The following is a 20,920-nucleotide window of genomic DNA, read 5'->3' on the forward strand; positions in this document are numbered from 1 at the left end:
CTTTCAGCTTTGCAGGCCATGCAGTCTTGGTTGAAGCTACTCAACTCTGCCATTGTGTGTGAAAGCAACCATAGATTATATATAAATGAATGGATGTGCTGTGTTTCAGTATATGTGTGTGTGTGTGTATGTATTTTTTTCCCCCACAAAAAGACAGCAGGCTAAATTTGGCATGTGGGCCCTAGTTTGCCACCCATTGGATTAGACTAGCTTGAGCCTGGTCTGCAAGGTAAGACTGCTTGTTCCAAATCCTGGTTCTACCACGTACTGATACTTGGCAAGCTATTTTAACTTTTAAGCCTCAGTTTCCTCATCTATAAAATGCCCACCTTGAGTGCCAAATGAGTTAATGCATAAAAGTACTTAGAACGTCTAGTGGCTCAGTGTTCTCTGTCATTTACCTTCAAAACTTACCATAAGAAAATACTCTCTGTGCTACCACATGTCCAGCCCTTCACCAGATGTTAGGGACACAAAGACAAGGTTCCTTGTAAATTATATCCTCACATGTTCTCATATCGTGCGTTTCAGTATGAATAGGTTAAGCACAGGGTTCTAGTCCAACACATCCCATTGTGAGTTAAAAATATGGACCAAGACAAAGTATATTTGGCCAGTTTGGGTAACTTTTGATTCTGGGATGAGAATCATTTTAATTCAGAGTGATCTATGTAGTCTTCTGAACAAGGAGTCTAGTTTTCAGCTGGTTTTAGATCTGGAATGCACAAAACCATGTTCCATTTTCCCTAGGAAAATTTCTCTTCTCCAAGCAGTTTAGCCTATGGTTCTTGGAGAAGCACACTCTTGCTTTCTGTTTTTTTCTCCCCTTCCTTTATCTTTATACTGCTGTTCCATAGGTATGGGTTGAGGGTAAGAGGCTTGTCAGAGAACTACCTGGGGCAGGCCTGGATTCTGCCTCCTACTATGATGTTTATCCTGAAGGGTGGTGTGCTGGTTTCGGATGTATTGTGTCCCCCAAAATGCCATGTTCTTTGAGACAGTCTTGTGGAGGCAGACATATTAGTGTTGATTAGATTGGAACCTATTGATCAAGTGTTTCCATGGAATCAACTGGGCAAGACCTCTGATTGGATAATTTCCATAGAGGTGTTACCCCACCCATTCAGGGTGAGTCTGAATTAAATCACTGGAGCCATATAAAAGAGCTGACAAACTGAAGGAACTCAGAGCAGCTAGGAGTGACATTTTGGAGCTGCAACTTAGAGAGACATTTTGAAGATGGCTGTTGAAAGCAGACTTTTGCTCTGGAGAAGCTAAGAGAGGGCAAAATGCCCCAAGAGCAATATTTTTAAAAATGCATAGAAGCTGAGAGAGAAGCTGGAACACAATCCCCGATCAGCAGATGCCAGCCACGTGCCTTCCCAGCTAACAGAGGTTTTCTGGACACTATTGGCCTTCATTTGCTGAAGGTACCCTATTGTTATGCTTATCTTGGACACTTTATGGCCTTAAGACTGTAACTTTGTAACCAAATAAACCCCCTTTATAAAAGCCAATCTATTTCTGGTATTTTGCATTACGGCAGCATTAGCAAACCAGAACAGATTTTGGTACCAGAGAAGTGGGGTGCTGCTAAGTTTGCAAATACCAAACATGTTGGAACGGCTTTTTGAATGGATGGGGGAAGATTCTGTGGAAGAATTGTGAGGAGCTTGATAGAAAAGGCCTAAATTGCTTTGGAGAAACTGTGGAAAGATACTTCTGATGAGGCCTTAAGCAGAATGATGCATTTGTCATTGCCAACTGGAAGGAAGGCAATCCTTGTTTTAAAGTGGCAGAGAATTTGGCAAAATTGAGTCCTTGTGTCAGATGGAAGGCAGAATTTGAAAGCGATGAGCTGGAATACTTAGCTGAGATCTCCAGACTATGTGTGGAAGATGTAGCCTGGCTTCTCCTTGTAGCTTATAGTAAAATGCGACAGGACAGAGATAAGCTGAGAACTGAACTCTTGAGTACAAAGAAACCAGAAACTGATAGTTCTGAAAATTCCGGGCGTCCAGAAAGTGATACCCCAGAGGCTACAGCCCCATGTGAGGATTTAACCAAACATGGAAACAGACCACCATTTCAGTGCAAGCCAGGATTGGAAATGGAGTTATCCAGAAAGGATTTGTGGAAAGTCCTATCGTCTTATGGCTTTGACCCCTGTAAACTGCATGCCAAGCCTACAGAATTTTTGCGAAATCTGCATAAATGGAACCACTGCCGGTCTGGACTGGACGAGACAGAGAAGGGACAAATTCAAGGAAATATTTCTTCAAAGACAGAGCCATGGAGGTTGCAGTCTTGGGCAAGGCGAGTGGAGCAGCTCAGGTACGTGGAAAGGGTGAGTTTGCCCCGAAGGCAGCGCACAGGCCTTCCCCCTGGATGCTCAGGAAGAGTGCTGCCACCCCTGGCCCCAGAGAGGGTGGAGCACATTCCCCAGGGATTGGGGAGAGCCTGGCCGCCACCCCACTGTTCAGAGAGGGGAGAGCCTTTCCCCGGAGAGGCAGAGTCTGGGTGGCACCTCAATATTTGAGGAGGGTGGGGCTGAGAAAAGGTGGTCTCCTTAGTGTGTGGATATGTTGGCGCACTCACCCCAGTGTGTGGCGACAAAAGGGCTGCCATGAAGGCCCTTAGGAAGGGTTGGACTCCTGCTCTCTCAAGCCCCAAGGATAAAACATCATTCAATAAATGACTCTCAGACTTTGGAATCTAATGAAGTTTGCCCTGTAGGTTTTAGGAACTGTTTTGGTCCCTTAAACCGTGTTTTCCTTACTGTTTCTTCTTATGGTAATGGAAATGTTTATCCTATGACTGTCCCTCCTTTGTATACTGGAAACACATAACTGTTCTGAGTTTCACAGGTCCACAGCTAGAGGGGAATTTTGCCATAGGACAGACCATGCTTGTAACTGATTTTGATGAGATCTTGTACTTAACTATTGTTCCTGAAATGATGTAAGTGTCTGTGATATTGTGATGGGATAAATGTATTCTGTATATGGAAAAATCATGTCATTTTGGGGTCCAGGGAGTGGAATGTGCTGGCTTGGATGTATTATGTCCCCCCAAAACACCATGTTCTTTGATACAATCTTGTGGAGGCAGACATATTAGTGTTGATTAGATTGGAACATATTGATTGAGTCACATCTCCATGGAAACAGTCAACTGGGCAAGAAATTTGATTGGATAATTTCCATGGAGGTGTTACCCCACCCATTCAGAGTGGGTCTGAATTAAATCACTGGAGCCATATAAAAGAGCTGACAAACAGAAGGAACTCAGAGCAGCTAAGAGTGACATTTTGAAGATGGCCCTTGAAAGCAGACTTTTGCTCTGGAGAAGCTGAGAGGACAAAACGCCCTAAGACCAACATTTTGAAGAATGCACAGGAGCTGAGTAAGAAGCTGGAACACAATCCAGGATCTGAAGGTGCCAGCCATGTGCCTTCCCAGCTAACAGGTTTTCCAGACACTATCAGCCATCCTTCGGTGAAGGTACCCTGTTGATGCCTTACCTTGGACACTTTATGGCCTTAAGACTGTAACTGTGTAACCAAATACAGCCCATTTATAAAAGCCAATCCATCTCTGGCATTTGCATTATGGCAGCATTAGCAAACTGGAACAGGTTTCTCCAGATCTGAGCACAGGAGAAAGAGCACAGCTAAAGAACAGCCCACAACCTTTAAGAGAGCCTCAGAGCCCTGAAGTGTGATCTAATCGAGGATGCTGGGGCCACAGTGCTGACTGGACCACCTGCAGGAAGAACCACCTCACGAGCTCCCCCAGCAGATCTTGTCAGCAGCACCCAGGCCTTGCCATCCTGTCCTGGAACCCAGCACACGTGTTATTAGGCGCAATCCCACATTTTCAGAAAGCAGATTTTCTTTTAAGAATGTTTAAAACCTGCATGAGAACCTCTTTTGGACCACTGTTGTCTTTCCAAAGGTTATTTCACCACCTGAGGCATTCTAAGGTGCTCACAGGTCTGTTAGAAGACCCCCATGTGAATGTTAAAAAATGTTCCAGTTATCTCGGAATCGAGATAGCACCCAGAAAACGTCACTTCTCAGGACGTGTTCTTCAGCTGTGGATGGCCTCTAAAGTGGATTTCACTTCAATTCTGATCCAATGTTAATGTCAACGGCAGATGTGACCGTCTCCACAGTTGTAAAACTACCAGCCGTTGCTTTTTCCTGTGTGCGTGAGGGGCACTGGATGCACAGCAGCCTTTGGTCTGCAGAGGCGAGGGGTGGGGGCACAGCTCTCTCCTTCCCCTCCCTCGTCTTCTCTTGTGATACATGTGGGCTCAGCCTTCTAGGCTGTGGGTGCCAAGGTCCTCATGCTGAGAACAGGCACAAACCTTGCAGAACACCTGAGGTGGAACGGAGCACGATACTGACCTCTGGGGCTGTCATCACCCTCAGATCGGAAGACCCTTTACCCTGTGAGTGAAAGGATGAATGCACCACAGTGCTGGAATGGGTAGGGCAGTGGAACTCTCCAGAATCCTTAAAGGACACAGGAAATGGTACAATCTCTGGAGCACTTTTTACAAGCACTTTTTTTTTTTAATTGAAACAAGTAAATCAGACAATTTACAAGAACTGTACAAAAATTAAGAGAGCCTGTGATGACCCTTCGGGCATAACTGGGTGACACCTGCACATCTTCAGCAAAGGCTCCTGGTGCAGAAGGGCCCTTCCCCCACCCTGCCTTAGTCCAGCACAGAAGAAAAGGCCGTGTTTATCTCGCTTTCTCTTCCTCTTCTGCTGCCTCTGTCTCCCACATGGGGCAGAAGTTCCCTGGTAACATTCACTTGTCAGAATCACCTAAGAACCAGCAAGGCTGCAGGCTTGGGCGTCAGAATCACCTAAGAACCAGCAAGGCTGCAGGCTTGGGCGTCACCTGTTGAAATAGGACTTTTTGGCACTCTTCAGGGTCAGTTCCTCCTTCTAGCTCCAGATCACAAACTGGAGAGGAAAAGGGCAGAAAACACAAACCTCATTCTAGAAACACATATGCAAAAGCCTTAGAGTACACAGTTAAAAAAAATCCAAAAACACTTCTCTGTTTTGGTTTTGGTTTTATGGGGTTTTTTGTTTGTTTTTTGGTGGTGGGGATTGGAGAAGACTACTCTCTCATCTTCTGGTTAACGTTCACATGAGGAAAGCCCCTGTTACAAAAAGGAAAAGAAAATAAAATTGCATTTTTATCTAGTTATTTCAGAGGTTGAATAAACAAGCAGATTTTGACAGAGAGTAGTTGGGATCTCATTTGTCATTCTTGCACTTTTTACCCTATACTTGTGTCTTTTCACCCTTCCCTCTGTACCCCACCGGAACCAGCCTCCCTGTCTTCCACGGCAGAGCAGTAAAGGGCGCATCAGCACCACCACCCTCCTGTGAGTTTTTAGCCTGCAGGACAGATGCAGAGCTCCCCCAGCGCCGCCTGGGCAGTGACCAGAGGGCTGGACGCACCGTCCAGAGGCTACTGCTGCACGGCCTGCCTCTTGCAGTAGTTGCTGTAGGCCTCCTCGAACATGGCTTTACAGGGGAAGCGGGCCTTCAGCTTGGAGCAGATGAGGAAAGAGCCCCCCATCTTCCTGTGCAGGGAGTAGGTCTCCTCAGGTGGGGGGATGAGGCGGTGCTTCAGCATGATGGGGATCAGGTTGTGGATCTTCTCCGTGGTACTCTGGGTGCCAAAGTCAAAGGGCTCCTCTGAGGCAAAGGCCTCCCCTAGGATGAGGATGGCGTCCAAGTGGGCGTCTTCCATGGCCTGGGGAAGAAGCAGAAAGGCAGCCAGTGACGAGGTGTCAGAGCCCTCTGCCCAGTACTGAGTTTCCTACAGCAGTGCCCAAAGCACTGGGTTCTCGCTAAAAGCTGTTGTGAAGATGAGGAGAACCTCAGGCAGGTGAGTGTGCTGAGGTTTTGTTTGTTTTCTTGTAGATTAAACAATGGTAACCAGCATAAACTCAAACCCGTAGGGGCTAGGAAAGCAGCCGTTACTATGTAAACTGGGCTTGGCTGAAACAAAAGGGACTGGGGGGGCCTGTGGCAGAATGTAGGACTTGAGCCCTGCTTGAGAGCTTTCAAATTCAAGCTTCTTACAAAATAGTGTTCAGGCCTAAAAGAACACTCTGTGGATCTGTCCCTGGGGGCTGAGCCTGCCAGAACTGGCCCAGACCCAGTTGGTGACCACCTGCTGGGCGCAGGTTTCCGTGCTGGGGTGAAGACCACGTCTGCCTGGGGGGCATGTAAGTACAGACTGCCAACCAGCAGAGCCCCAGGGCAGGAGATCCTGCTGTGGGCTGCTGGAAGTGGTGCGCTAGAGGAGCTATAAATAAGTTGGGGTTCTGAGGTAAGTATAATTAACTCCATTTTACAGATGAGGTGAGCAAAGTTCAAGGATATTAACTAACTTGCCTAAAATCACACTCAGTGGAAGAGCCAAGAGTTGACCCGGGTTTCTAACCCCTCTCCCACTTCTAAGGGTGACAGGAAGACAAATCACTGCATCTTTAAAGGGCTGCGAAGATTTCTTCCAACTCCTCATGCCTTTCACTGTACAAAAAGGGACCAGGGTTTGCCTATCCCATCTGCCCCACCAAAGCTTGAATACCTTTATCCAGCTTGCGGAAGCCCAATAACTGAAAATTTCTAAATGAGCTAGAGTGAGAGGTGGGAGTGAGAGGTGGTACTGGGAGGTGGGGGCAGGGGAGCATTCAGCCCCTGAGTAAACATGCACTCTAAGTAAAAACAAGAGCTTTAAAAACAAGCCCCCTGAATACTCCAACTCAACTGTCCCCAGGGCCTGGGCTTTCAGCCTGTTTCCAAGGAGGCCCAGGGCTCTGTGGAGACCCCTCAAGGCCTGCTATCACTGTGATTTTGTCTACTTATACACTGAGGTTCCACTTAAGAGTTCAAAAGAAAAGGCAGTCCACTGCCCACCCCTTGCCCACAGCATAGCACACCCCAGTTCCTGCAGCCCAGGGCCTGTAAGAGCAGAGCCTCATGGAGCCCCAAAGTCAATGGGGAGCCCCTGGGGCTGATACCACTCACCTTGACCTCATAGCCAGAGAGGAATTTCATCTCTATGGATTTCTTCAGCACAGTCTCTCTGTCCCTGTCAGCAGCAGCCTTGATGATCTAGACAGATACACAGGGGGCCCTAGTTAAAAGGCCTCAGGGAGCCCCGCCTTTCACTTTTTTTTCTCCCAAATGCCAGTTGCTGGCCTACCCCACTTTCATCCGTATACTCTCCCTTCAGTAGACCCCTGGCCTAGAGCAAACAGCCAGCACCATGAACCTGACCAGACCCTGGGGCACAGGTAGCCGTTGTGGGGACCAGAACAGATAGGGTACACAGGGCAGGAGTCCCGCCGTTCTCCCTCCCAAGTCCCCAAGTATCCCTTCCCAGCCTCAGGGAAACGTGGGGACCAAGGCCAGGGCCCCTCTGCATCTCCAACTTACCTGAATGTAGAGGTCAGTGAAGGATCTGTCATATTCCCGAGTTGCCCCGAAGTCCAGAAGAGCCACCTGGGGAACAGGAGGTACCAGGGGATGATTTGCCCTTGTGGTCCATGGCAGAGGGAGAAGGGGAGCGGGAGCAGGAGAGGACGGATGGAACAGGGAGAATGACAGCGTCAGGGTCAAGCTACTTTGCTGATTGGTCCAGGAGGAAGAGCAGGCCAGGGTGGCCCACATGCCCCGCTCCAGGGACACACTCAGCCTCAGGGCACCACAGGCTCAGTCTGGGCAGGATCCCCCAGGTGTCGGCACCCCATCCCAGGACTCACCTTGTGCTGCTGGGGGTCATAAAAGAAGTTGGACCAGTTGGGGTCTGTCTGCATGAAGTGAAACTCAAACAGCTCGCGCAGGCAAAGAACGAGGATGTTGTAGCAGATCTGGGGACGGGGCAGGGCCATGCGTCAGAGGCAGCACCGGGCTGCCTGGGGCAGAAGTTCCTGACTCATACTTTCCTCCCGTTTTCCACCCCAATGTCTACCCAGAAGAATTTTTTTTTTTTTAATTCCAAGTGCAGCACCTGGGCAGTGGTGAGCACCTGCCCCGCTCCAAGCTTAGCCTCCCCACAGAGCACCTCGTACTCCAAGGCCAGGGCCGACTCCTGTTCACACCTGTCAGTAACCAGTGACGGCCAGAAACGCAGAGAAGCAGGGACTCCCTCGTCCCAGCACTGACCCCCACCTCAGACACACCTCATTCCGAATCTCCTGGCTCAGTTCTTCAGCCTGGTCCAGGGGGAAGCCAGACACCAGCTCTGTGGTCAGCACATGGGGACTGCAGAGCTCGTCCACAATCTCAGGCACGTAGAAGAAGGGGTGGTCCTTCAGCAGCTCCCTGGGTAGGGATGGAAGGTCACACCCCTCCCCACCCTGGGGACGGTGCACAGACACACAGGCCACAAGGGACTGAGCCCCCCCAGACGACCCTGCCAGGGCTGGCCTAGGATAGGACGACAACAGCCCCAGGGGGTGACCAGAGCCAGCCGACCACCGGGGACCTGGAGGGGCCTTCACCCCAACCTGCCTGCGCAGAGGCCAGGGTGGGATGCCTCATGGGCTGACTAAAGCTGCCACTTTATCTCCCTGGTGGGATCAACAGACAAGGGGCTCAGAAGCCAAGTTGCACAGCACCAAAAACCCAGCAAGAAGCTATACCTGAATTTCTTGGCACAGGCGGCCTCTCTCTGGTAGTCACACTCAAGGGCCAGCTCTCGCCGCAGCACATCGATCAGGTGCTCAGGGAACAGGCCTGGGCCAGGGAGGAGGGGCACCAGGGTGGGCTGGGGGCTCTGCATGGTGCTGGGGGGGCCCGCTCGGGTCCAGGAGCCCAGCCCACAGGCCTGCCACCCCCTCCTGAGGGGCCACTGCCCATGTTAACAGCCCAGCACCAGACCTTCTGGAAGCATGTTGCTCATGTTCAGTACAGCCATGAGATTGTTGACATCACTGTTGATGCTCTGGGCCACACCGGGGTACTGGAGGAGCAGGTAAGGGGAGTTAGCCCAGGTGGATAGCGCAGGGCCCTTCCAGGGGGCCTTACATTCCCCATAGTCTGTGCTTCCCACCATTTCCTACCCCAACACACATCTTGGACAAATCAGCAACTAAGGTCCAAGATGCTGCTGTGACCCCAGGGCCCCTTCACAACCTTGTTCTCTACCTTTTTCCTCTCCCCACCGCCCAACCAGAGCAGAGGCAGAAAAATGGGGCAGCTAAGACCAGCTCTAGGACAGAAGGAAGACACAGGAAAACGATCTGGTCTATTTGCCCTTACTACAGGACTTGGAAATGTAGGCGGAGACTGGCCAGAGGGAGACCCCCCCACCCCTGTCCCCCAAGAACAGCCATCAACTCAGGGATCAGGCCCTCCAACTCAGGCCCCAAAACACACAATCATTTGTCCCCTACCCCCACCCAAGGCAACCAAGCTTGAGGCTGTACCACCTCCCACATACATTTAGCAATTACTTCTGAGCGTCTGCTCCCCACCCCCTGCCATCAGCTGCTAAAGACTGAAAGACAAATAAGACAGGGGCCTGCGCTGGGAGAGTGGACATGCTAGGGAATGGGTACAGAGCCCACCCTGCAAGCCCTTGGCTCATCCGCATCCCCCGTGGAGGTGAGTGCTTACCCAGGGCAGCCTACCTGGATCTTCATGGCCACCTCGCGGCCTCCCTTCATGCGAGCCAGGTGCACCTGCCCAATGGAGGCGGCTGCAAAGGGCCGTTCCTCAAAGTATTCCAACTTGTCCCTCCAGTTGGGACCCAGGTCACTGTTGAGAGTTTTCTGGAAGGAGAGGCCAGGGAAGGGCCGTGAGCCCAGTAGGGCCACCTGGGCATCCTTGAGAGGCAGCCACAGTCTGCCCTGCTCCCAGGAGGGGCGCCTCAACTCCCCTCCAATGAAAGGAACTTCACTCGGACCCCAGGGACCCAGGAGGACCCAAGCCAGCAGATGCCCCTCACCCACGCCCCGCCTGCCTCACCGTCATCTGTTTCAGTGGCATGAAGTCGGCACTCTGTCTCACACGCTCAAAGATCTTGGCCAGATGGGGGTTGATGAAAGCATCATCTTAAAGGCACAAAAAAAGCCAGTTCAGGGAGCAGAGAACACACTCCTTAGAAGGAAAGAGTACGTGCCAGTTCACAGAGGTGGCCCCAGGACCTTAACAATCACCCCCCCACAGATCCAAGTCCTGAAGCTGCCCCCCACCGTTGCCCCTTTCACAGGTGTGGAAGTGTGGTGCAGGGACGGCAGGTGAGCAGCCCACAGCCCGCAGCAGGCCCAGCCTCAGACTCCCCTCTGCACCTGGGAGCACTGTCCCCACCCAGCAAATGGGCTACCGCTGCTGAGGACAAAGGGCTCAGAAAGGGCATATGTGCACCAACCAGGGGCTTGTGCTCCCCTGGGGTCTGCAACCCACAGCCAACCCTGGAGACAAGTGCCGGCCCAGCAAGCTCCACCCCACCAGGAGCACCGCGAGCACCAAGCCAGGACTTGGCCGCGGCCCTGGGCCCTGACACCCTGGGCCCTGACACCAGGAAGCCTCTCACTGGGCATCTTGGGGGTCCTGGTCAGTCCTCAGCCACAGGGCCCTGCTGGGAATTCTCTGAACTTGCCCCACTGACCAGAGAAGACTAATTTTTTAGAATTACTATGTACAGGTTTTTACGATAAAAGAAATGCATTTTAAAATAATGAAAAATAAAATATTAAAGTTACCATATCTGATCACCTAGAGGAACTACTCTGTCTTTTCTAATATTCTTTCAATGTATTTTTCATCACTGGAACCACATTGTTTATAGATGATTCTAGCCTGCTTTTCTATTGCACCAGTCTACCATGAGCACTTCCCCAGGTCATTAAATATTTTTCTAAAGTACTTTAAACAGCACTGAACAGGAGCATAACATTCCACAGACAAATTTTAACGTGTATTTAAACTCTAACTGCTGCTTGGTTCAGTTTCCGTTTATTTGCTATTATGAAGAATCCTATGATGAAGCTCCTTGTACACAGAGCCCTGACCGCATCACTGACGATTTCCTTAAGATAAATTACTAGCCACGGAGTCCCGGGAGTCAAGGAGTTTGCAAATCATAAGGACTGTAAAGACCTCCTGCCCACACTTTCCAGGAAGTCTGTTTTGAGCTACACAGCCACAGCCAGCTTTGCATTAACTCCTCTCTACTAATCTAATCGCTTGTGGAGATGAACTTGCTGTCAGTCGTACCTGCATCCAAATTCCCTCTCTGACGCCAGCCTCTTGGGATACTCTTCTTTGGGGGACACCGTCAGAAAGCCTGAGTCTCCCCCTAACCCCAGCTCTACTCTCCAGGCTACACTGGGTCAGCCTCCTCGCCACATTGAGGATCACACAGGCCACCCAGCCTTCCCCTCCTGGGGCCACACACCCATGTCCTCTTAACATCATGCCCTGGCGGGTCTTTGGGGCCCCCACCAGCCTGGCCCTATCCAACGCCCCCCACCCTGCATCCAAACTCCCCACAGCCAACAGGGCAGGGCAGCAGCAGCCAGACTGTCACATCCCTTGAGATACCAGGACAACCTCTGGGTATCGCAAAACACCCAGAAAGAGGGAAGTTAAACTCCTATGGGCTCCTGTTTAAGATACCGTTTAAACATTCCCATGTGGCCCAGCTCCCAGGCCAGTCAAAAGCCAGGGTTCAAGCAAGAAGAGTCAGTTGCCAGATCCTCCCAAAACCATCCCATATCTCAGCCAGGCTTTACTGCAGCCAAAACACTGCGTCATCTGCACCTCTCCTGCCCTGGAAGCTGAAGAGGGAGCTAGCGCCAGATGAGTGGGCCTCCCCACGCCCCACAAGCAGCCTGTGCACCTGAGGGAGGGCCAAGCCCCCCACCCCACTCACCCTGGATGCTCAACATCTGGCCCAGCTTGAGGGCAGCTCCGCGCACCTTGCACAGCGTCCTCACTATGCGCTCGGCGTTGGCCTCCGACAGGAAGGGGCTGGAATCCAGGACGGCTTTCTTCCCTGGGGACAGGAGGGTGTCACCACAGCACCCCACCTGCTCCCTTCCCTGGGAGTCCCTGAGGCCTTTCCCAAGCCAGCCCTCCTTAGCCCAGGTGGCAAGAAGAGGAAGAGGACAGAGGAGGGGCCTCTAGAACTGGCCCCAGAGAGGCAGGCAGCCTGATCAGGTGCTGTGCCCAGTGTCCCCCATGTAGTGCCCTCCAGTAAACACTTGCTACCTATACAAATGGGCTCTGTCCACTCCCTTCCTGGCTGTGTGAGCACAACACATGCGTGCACACACACACATATACACACACACCTGCTCTCCCACAGTCCCTCGGAGCCCTGGCTCTACCCCGTTCTGCACCTCCAAACAGCACAGCACAGCACACCTCAAGGCCCACTGGCTACACCCAAGGGGGAGCCACCGGCTAAGGGCCTGCAGGGCTCTGTGCTGCAGAAGCGCCACTGAGCTCTGGGGTCAGGAAGCTGTTCAATCCCACCCCCCGCCCACTAGCTGTGCACCACTGGGCAAGTACTATATTGCCTCTGTGCCTCAGTGTCCTCATCTGTAAAAATCATCACAGCAGTCTGGTAAGGATTTTTAGGTGAGGTGTGAATAAACCTAGCACAGAGCCTGACACAGAGTCAGGGGCTCAGTAACTGATTTCTCCTAGATGCAATTCCATAATCACCTAGCCCAGGTCTCCCTAGAGCCTCCTCCAGCACCCTCCCCCCTCCACACACACACACACACACACACACACACACACACACACACACACACACGCCCCACCCCGCCATTAACCCCTGGGGCCTGGAGTTGGGGAGCCAAAGCACAGCCGGCCAGGGGTGAGGTAGCACTACGGGGGAGGGATGGAGCAGCCCAAATCCATTGTGGCCAGGTGAAGCCTGCCGGGTTAGGGCCCTGCACCCCCACACACTCTCTGCTGAGCACACTGGACAATGGTCATCTGCACCCCTGGGGCCACCACACATTTGCCATATGGGGCCAGCTGACTGCAGCGAGTCTGTCTCCCAGGGAAGGGCCCTCGGGGTCAAGGTCAGTGCCCCGCCCAGGCTGGGGCCTGCCTCTGCAGCTCTGCCCAGTGGAGCCCACAGGCTGTCAGGGCCAGAGGGGCCTCCTTGTTCCTGCTCAGGCTGCAGCCCCCAGAGGGCAGGGCTGGGAAGGCAGGGGCCCAAGGCTACAGAGGGAGGGGAGGAGTGGACAGAGGATCAGTGCCTAAGAACACTCACTGTTTTTCAAGTCCAGCACATCCTCGCCAAGGGAACTCATCCCCCTCACCACCCAGAACCCAGGGCTCTTCTGGGACCTTCCTCCCCTAAAGTCCTCCCAGCAGCTCAAGCCAACACTGGTGAGTCCCTGCCTCACACTTGGTCCTGCCTGTCCTATGTGCTGGGGGCAGATGACAACCCACCCTTGGGGGAGGACAGTGTACAGATAACATTCCAGAAGAGCAGGGCCATAGGTCCCCTCCCTGGAGGGCAGCTCTCACTGCAGCCAGTTGGCAGACGCACAGAAACTCCAGGGCTGCGGAGGACATCTGCCCAGTACACTTGGGCCGGGGAGGAATGCAGGGCAGGCAGCAAGTCCTGCTGCCAAGAAGTGGTGTGGCCAAGGGAAGTCACAGCCCAGCTCTGGCTCCAATCCCCACCCCACACCCGCAGCCACCATCAGCTCCCCCTGCCTCAGCATCATGTCTATCCTTGTCCTGAGCTGGGGAAAAGCTGAGCGGGGCCTGGCCCCCAGCCTGCTCTGGCCTGACCCCCGGCCTCCTCCGCCACCCCTCTTCCTGGGGCCTCAGCCCTTGTGGACCATCGGTGCTTTTCCTGCTGCCCGTCCTGGGCATCCAGTTAGCTCAGAAGCCTCCAATGGCCAAGGTAGAGCCGTCCTCCTCTCTGGGCCCCAGGGTGCCCAGCACTGAGCCTGCCTCTCTACAGGCCTGGCACAGGTTCTGATGATGTTTAGTTTGTAGAAAAGATGCCTCAGAGAGAACCTGGGGACTCTGGACCATGTTTGAAGACAAACATGCAGAAAGGGGGTTAGGCTCACCTCAGGGTCACAGATGGACAACGGGGTCCCAGGAAGGTGAGAGACTTGAGCTCCACAGCAGAGGGCTGAGCTGCCCTGGGAGGCCAGGCCCCAGGTGTCAGGGCAGTGGCACAAGGCCAGAGCCCCGGGGAGGGCGGCCCCTCCGGGTGTCCACTCTGCCCAGGCAATGCCGGGGACCCTTGTGTGCTGGGGGAGGGGAGGGACTAGAAGAGGGGCCACTGCCCTGGCAGGAGGGCGACTTTCCCTTGATGATACATAGCCCAGGCCGGGATGGGCCAGGGCTCCTGTATTTGGGGCCTTTCCTAGCTACCCCCTCCCCAGGGTTGGCGGGTACATTAGGCTGGAGGCATGTGTCCTGCCCCAGGCATGGCCTGTGCTGGGACTGACCGGGGGTGGGGGGGCAGGACGGGCTCACGGCACAATTCAGGAAGGGGCCTCCTAGCAGCAGAACTGGGCCTTGGCCAGGCAGGACCTCTAGACCAAGGGGTTCCAGGGTCATAGGAAATGGGCACAGCCTGGGGCTGCCCAGGGCCCACCCTGGCCTGAACCCCAGGTCCCACTTTCAGGGCTAATGGCACCTGGACCCCTTGACTCCAGCCCTCCTCAGCCCAGGAGCCCAGGGTCATGACTATCCCTGGCAAAGGACACCTACTGTGACCCTGGAGCCAGCCTGACCTCTTCTCTGGGTGAAGCAGGATGGAGAGAAGCCAGCTGCAAGGGGGGCAGGAGTATGTGCCGGGGGTGTGGGGGTGTCCTCATTCCAGAGAAACCAAGGCTTCATTTCCAAAAGTGTCTCAGCACCAACACTAAAAATACACTTGCTAAATCTTCTCTGTCCCCCAGCTACTTCCAAGGACATACGTGAAACTTTGTGTCCCCCAGTCCTTCAGGGGCCCGTGGGGATGGGCCAGTGCCCTCCCTGCCAGGTACCCTGTGCCCGAGGAGGGGCTTGGGGGAGAAGCAGGAGCCGTCCTGGGCGAGCAGCCAGGGCCGAGGGGGCCGCGGCACAGGAGGACGGGGCTCTCCGGGCACAGTGGGGATTTGTTACAGATAAGAACAAGCTAATATCCCCTAAATGGGCCAGGGACAGGAGGTCCCAGCCCAGAACTTAAAATACATTTTGGGAAACCCACAAAGCAGATGGCTCTATAAGCACTTTTCTCAACAGCCCCAAGACCCCTGCTAAACAGAGATGCCCCCCGGACAGTCTTCACGAAACCCACCCATCCTCGCCCCTCCTGCCTGGAGAAGCCTGGAGAAGGGGCCTAGGTGGGGGGCCGGGCAGAGGAGGCACCCCTCACTCGTCATCAGCACCGTGAATCCCCAGGGTGTCATGGGGCTGGCGGCAAACACTCTCCATGGAAGGCCTGGCCCACAGCTGGGACCTGCACCAGCCGGGAGTGAGGACTCTGAGCCGAGCCTCTGAGGCAGGACAGAGGCACTGCACCCTCGCCTAAGGGGGGGAGGGTCTGAGGCCTGGAGAGGCCATGGGCTTCCCCAGTCCCCAAGCAGGCGAATGGAGGGTCCCTTGGGGTCTGTCCCCAGCAGAACCAACGAGGCCCCCAGGGCCGCCCACAGAACAAGGGCAGGAGGAAGTGCAGGGGTAAATCCGCAGCTCAAGGGTGCAGGGTGCAGGTGGCCAGAGTGGAGCAGGAGGGGCCTGGGCAGGCACAGGGGGCCAGAAGAGGAGCAGCCCCCAAGCCTCGGACTCTAACAGCTGGCCAGTCCCGCCACAGGAACACGTCAGCTCCCAGGAGTGCAGGGTGAGTGGTGCCCGGGAGTCAGGCCCGAGAGCAGCCCCTGGGGCTCCCTGAATGCAGGCAGGTGCAAGCACTGACCGGCTCGGCACTCCCAGGGCCGCCCAGCACCACCAGTCGAGGGCCCCGCTCACCTGAGGAGTCCTCAGAACGAAGGCTCTTCTTGGCAACCTCGGCCAGTGCCCCGAAGCCCAGACCCACGGCCAGACCTGCAGGGGACATTGAGGACACTCAGCGTTCACCCAGCGGCCGGTGCTGCCCACCCTCGGGCCTGGAGCAGCTCCAGGCAGACCAGCACCAGCTCACCAGGAGACCTCGCTGACACCCCAGACAAGTGAAAAAGAAAGAAAAGGTGGGAGATACACATCTGTGGTTTTTAAACAGGACATCTGGCTCAAGGTAGGTACTTCCCCACGAAAATTCCTCATCCAACTCCCAGCCCCCATCATCAATCATCACTTTTGCTAAGGGGACACAAAAACATATGCCCCAAATAATGTGTAACTGCGGAACTCCTTGGGAAGGACCCAGCACAGTGAAACAATGGAGCAGGGACGTCCGTGGGTCAAGGACATCCTAACATTCATGACAAGGGAGCCACTCGTGGAGCACAGCCACCACCTTCAAGGTCTGCACCAGCAGCCTCCAACACTCTGGAATTCTCTAATGTAATTCACTGTAACTGGAAAGAAAGGCATTGCCACAGCCTGGGTGGGAGTCAGAAGATTTTGCAAAAGCAAGAGGTCAGGGTGTCCCCAATCCAAACCGACGGGGACTCAGACGGGAGCAAAGGCCTCGCCCTCCCCACCCATCCCACCCCTAGGACTGGGCGCCTTCCCTGCCCCTTCTGTAACCTTCTAAACCAAAGTTCATTAGCCCCTCATCTGTCCAGAAGTCAGTCATTCGATGACCTCAACCACTGGGAGTGACGGGGCCCTGAGGAGCCCAAGAGGCCGCTAAGCCGTGCCGGAAAGCACAGGTGCCTCGCTTGGGGCCTGTTTCCTCTCGCTGGGAACACAACTCCAGCTATTCCCAGAGTGGGCACATCCTCAGCAGAGAGAGGGTGACAAGTGTGTGGGGTGAGCATGCTGGCTGCAGCCAGAAGGGTCAGCAAAAACCTAAACACCCAGGGTCCGGTGGGCCTCGGAGCACAACCCTGGGTACTTTCTTCCAAATTTTCTACAATGATTATGTACCACTTTTATGAATCAGAGAAGTATTGATGAAAACTAAATTTTAAAAATCAAACGAGGATAACTCAGTTTTTAAAAAGTGTCTTTGCAGTATGTTTTACCTGCCACCAGGCAACTGTGCAGATCCCTGTTTCCCCAAATCTTATCCGTAGTGCTAACACGACACTGAGAACAGTCAGAGGACTGGTACTTCTCAGCTTCAAGATGCACTAGAGGGTCACAGTGATCAAGAGTGTGTGGAATTGGCGGGAGAGCCGACAAACAGGTCACTGGAACAGACTATGGGGCCCAGAAATAATCAACCGATCTTTGACAAAGGAGCAAAGCCACTCAGCGGAGAAAGGATCGTCTTTCAGCTAATGGTGCGTGAACAACTAGATACCCACAGGCAAGAAAAATGAAGCTAGGCAGGACCTCGCACCTGTCACAGAAATCAACTCAAAATGAATACTAGACCCAAACATAAAACACAAAACTAGAAAACTTCTAGAAAACAGGAGAACATCTAGGTGACCTCTTAGATACAACCACAGAAGTGTGATCTATGAAAGAAAAAACCGATAGATGGGCTTCATTAAAATTAAAAAAAAAAAGTCTGCTCAGTGAAGGACACTATTAAGAGAAAGAAAAGCCACAGAATGGGAGAATATATTTGCAAAACACCTGACAAAGGACTTGTATCCAAAATATACAAATAATGCAACACTTAATAAGAAAAACTCAATTTAAAAATAGGCAAAAGAATAGAAAAGACACCTCACCAAAGAAGATATTCAAATAGGAAATAAGCATATGAAAAAGAGTTCAACTTCATGTATCATCAGGAATTGCAAATTACAACAAGGAGGTCCCACTCCACACCTATTAGAATGGCTAAAATCCAAAACACTCACCACCCCAAATGCTAGTGAGGATGTGGAGTGACAGAAACCTTCATTCATTGCTGGTAGGAGTGCAAAATGGTACAGCCACTTTAGAAGACATTCTGGCAGTTTCTTACAAAGCTAAACATAGGCTTACCATATGATCCAGCAATTGCACTCCTAGGTCTTTATTCAAAGGAGTTGAAAACTCACATCCACACAAAAATCTGCATGCAAATGTTTATAGCAGCTTTATTCATAATTGCCCCAAACCAAGATGCCCTTCAAGAGGTGAAAGGATGCGCAAACAGTGGCACGTCCACGCCATGGAGTATGATTTAGTGATAAAAAGAAATGAGCTATCGAGCTTATTAGAAGCATAGAAGAACCTTAAATATGTACTGTTAAGTGAAAGAAGCCAGTCTAAAAGAGCCACATATTGTTGGATTCTGATTATATGATATTGTGAGAAAGGCAAAACTATAGAGAAAGTAAGACCAGTGGTTGCCAGGGGTTCGGGATGTGGGGGTGTGGAGGGAAGGGAAGAGGTGGAGCCCAGGGCAGTGCTGAGACAGTGAAGCTATTCTATATGCTGCCTTAAAGGTGGATACGTGACATTATGGCATTTGTCAAAATCCACAGAACTCCAGGACACAAAGAGCAGCCCTAAAGTAAACTATGGACTCTAGTTACTAAAAGTGGCATCAATGTTGATTCGTCAATTACAACAAATGCACACACTACCACAAGGCATTCACAATAGGGAAAACGGTGAGTGTTCAGTGGGATATATGGGAACTCTGTACTTTCTGTGCAGATTTTCTGTAAACCTAAAACTGCTCTAAAAAATAAAATTAAAAAAGAAAACTCAATTAAAAAAAATATTTTTACAATACATCTTACCTACCGGTAGGCAATTATGCAACCTCTGTTTCACCACTTATAACAGCAGTTCCTGCCTTATAGGTTATTGTGAAGATTAAACAACAATAAAAGTAAACTGCCCACAAAAGGGCCGGGCACATGCTAACTCTATAAAAAAGCGTTTGCTGTTATTATCATTACTCCTATTCAAAGCGGTCAGAACAGTGCTGTCCAAACGAAATACAACACAAGCCACATATAGAATTTTAAAATTCTCTTGCAGCCACATTAAAAAAAGGTGAAAAGAAATAGGTGGAGTTAGTTTTAGTAATATACTTTAATTAATCCATTATATCCAAAATATTATCATTTCAAAATGTAAATATAAAAATTAGAGATTTTTTTTTTTTTTTTTACAAAGCCTTCAAAATCCAGTGTATATTTTACACTTACAGCACATTTCAATTTAGACCAGCCACACTGCAAATGCTCCACAGCCCCCCGCAGCTTAGCAATCACAGGAAGAAACTGTAGCAGTCTGGAAATGGCCCGTATCCACACACCCCATGGAGGATGTCTTGGTGTAGGGGGATGGAGGCGCCAGGGTCTGGGAGGCCAGTTTGCTGGAGGTGGGGCAGAGTGGTTTGTTTTCTCTCTGACCCCCGCCCTCCCAGCTCCAGAGGGCACTGGGCACGGAGAGCCCTGATTAAACATTAACTCCCCTGCCACCTCACCCAGTACGCTATTGGACTTAGCGAAATAAATGATAACGGACAACATTAACCTTCAAACCGTAGTGACCTTCACCAATGTATCTCTGCATCTAAGTTTTTCTCCACCTAGACCAACTCCAAAGACAAACCTCCTGCAAGAAGAGATGACGTCCAAGGGGATCCAGCCCGGCCACCACAGTGGCATCAATGTTGATTTGTCAATTACAATCATGGGTCTCGCCAGCCCTCCCTTCTGCCCCCAGACAAACGCAGCCTCCTCCCCGTGCCCACCAGCCCTCCTGCCAAGCTCCTGCCACCCCTGCTGGGCCCCCTCAGACTACCCAGCTGACAATTCACTCAAATGGTCCCCTGGCATTTCCAGGCTCCCAGCAGAACCAAAAGGCCATTTGGCTCCTCCTGTGGCCTGCGACTCCCTGGGCCAGCCTGACGCCCACAACCAGACACAGGCCCACCCAGAAAAAGGGGCCTGCCCCCCACCCACACCCCCAGCCCACCCTCAGGAATGGGATTCCTGAGGCCCTTAGCCCGACTCTTCCTTCACCCAGAATCAGGCAGGGCCCGGGAGGCAACTCCTGGAAGATCGGAGGCTCTGCCCTGGGTTCCCGGATCCCCTGGAGGACACCCAAGAGCCCAGGCTTCCTCTCGGCCTTCTCTCCGCAGTCGGCAGTGCAGTTGCCCCGTGTGTCCCCCAGGACCTGTGCGCCCCACGCACCCTCACCCAGCAGGACAGAGCCCACCCCGGGGCCGAGCCTGGCTCGGAGACCCCGCAGCCCACACTGCCGGCAAGGAGTCCCACAAATCCCACTCTGCCTGGCCTCCCTCCTGGGCAGTCAGGGGCCACCAGCCTGTTCCAAGGAAGTTCCTGACAGTTCTCTCACAAACAGGTTTTTTTTTTTAGTCCAGGAATTGGGGAGAGGTGGGGGGAACAGGCTCTCCCCCAAGGCGGGAGAGCACCGGGCCGGCTGGGGGCCTCCTCCGGGTGCCTTCTGGAAGCCCAGGTCCCCCAGCTGGGCCCCTCCCTCCCTGAAGACCCTCTGGAGGTCCTTAGAGTAGCCTACCCTTCAGCCGCTACTTGGGTTCTGCCCAGATGGACACCAGAGATTAGAAATAAATAAACACAACACCTTCCAACAAATATGGCCATGAGTAATGAATGAGGCTGGGTGCAAAGTGCTTAACAGCAGAAACAAATAAATAAATGTTATGGTGGCTTTGGCTTTACCTGCCAGAAATCCTAGGCATGTTTACAGAGCAAGGCTCAAGGGACTCACTCTCTTTGCAGTAGCAGGTTGCATGAATATTTCCAGGATAAAACAGCAAGAACATCACTCATACGGCACTTACGAAGCACCTGCACTGTTCTGAGGCCCACACTTTCAGCAAGGCATCTGACACTCCTTCTTGTCTGA

The 20,920-nt window shown here is 52.4% G+C and overlaps 1 protein-coding gene across 3 annotated transcripts in view; it reads right to left on the reverse strand.

Moving 5' to 3' along the window:
• Positions 1 to 4,554: 4,554 nt before the first annotated feature.
• COQ8A (coenzyme Q8A) overlaps positions 4,555 to 20,920 on the reverse strand; it is a 90,794-nt gene continuing 74,428 nt past the window's right edge. For 2 of the 3 annotated variants that reach the window (XM_037822708.1, XM_037822703.1), the window contains exons 5-16: positions 15,992 to 16,066; positions 11,925 to 12,047; positions 10,016 to 10,101; positions 9,679 to 9,819; positions 8,927 to 9,008; positions 8,689 to 8,782; positions 8,227 to 8,368; positions 7,807 to 7,914; positions 7,481 to 7,546; positions 7,070 to 7,156; positions 5,489 to 5,786; positions 4,555 to 5,184 (exon numbers count right to left, since the gene is read on the reverse strand). In XM_037822708.1, coding sequence (XP_037678636.1) covers positions 5,499 to 5,786; positions 7,070 to 7,156; positions 7,481 to 7,546; positions 7,807 to 7,914; positions 8,227 to 8,368; positions 8,689 to 8,782; positions 8,927 to 9,008; positions 9,679 to 9,819; positions 10,016 to 10,101; positions 11,925 to 12,047; positions 15,992 to 16,066 — 1,292 coding nt within the window. In that variant the 3' untranslated portion in view covers positions 4,555 to 5,184; positions 5,489 to 5,498. The remainder of the gene's footprint in view (positions 5,185 to 5,488; positions 5,787 to 7,069; positions 7,157 to 7,480; positions 7,547 to 7,806; positions 7,915 to 8,226; positions 8,369 to 8,688; positions 8,783 to 8,926; positions 9,009 to 9,678; positions 9,820 to 10,015; positions 10,102 to 11,924; positions 12,048 to 15,991; positions 16,067 to 20,920) is intronic. The other variant, XR_005214755.1, reaches the window with a different exon arrangement.

This window comes from Choloepus didactylus, chromosome 2 (assembly GCF_015220235.1).
Source record: "Choloepus didactylus isolate mChoDid1 chromosome 2, mChoDid1.pri, whole genome shotgun sequence".
Lineage (NCBI taxonomy): Eukaryota > Metazoa > Chordata > Mammalia > Pilosa > Megalonychidae > Choloepus > Choloepus didactylus.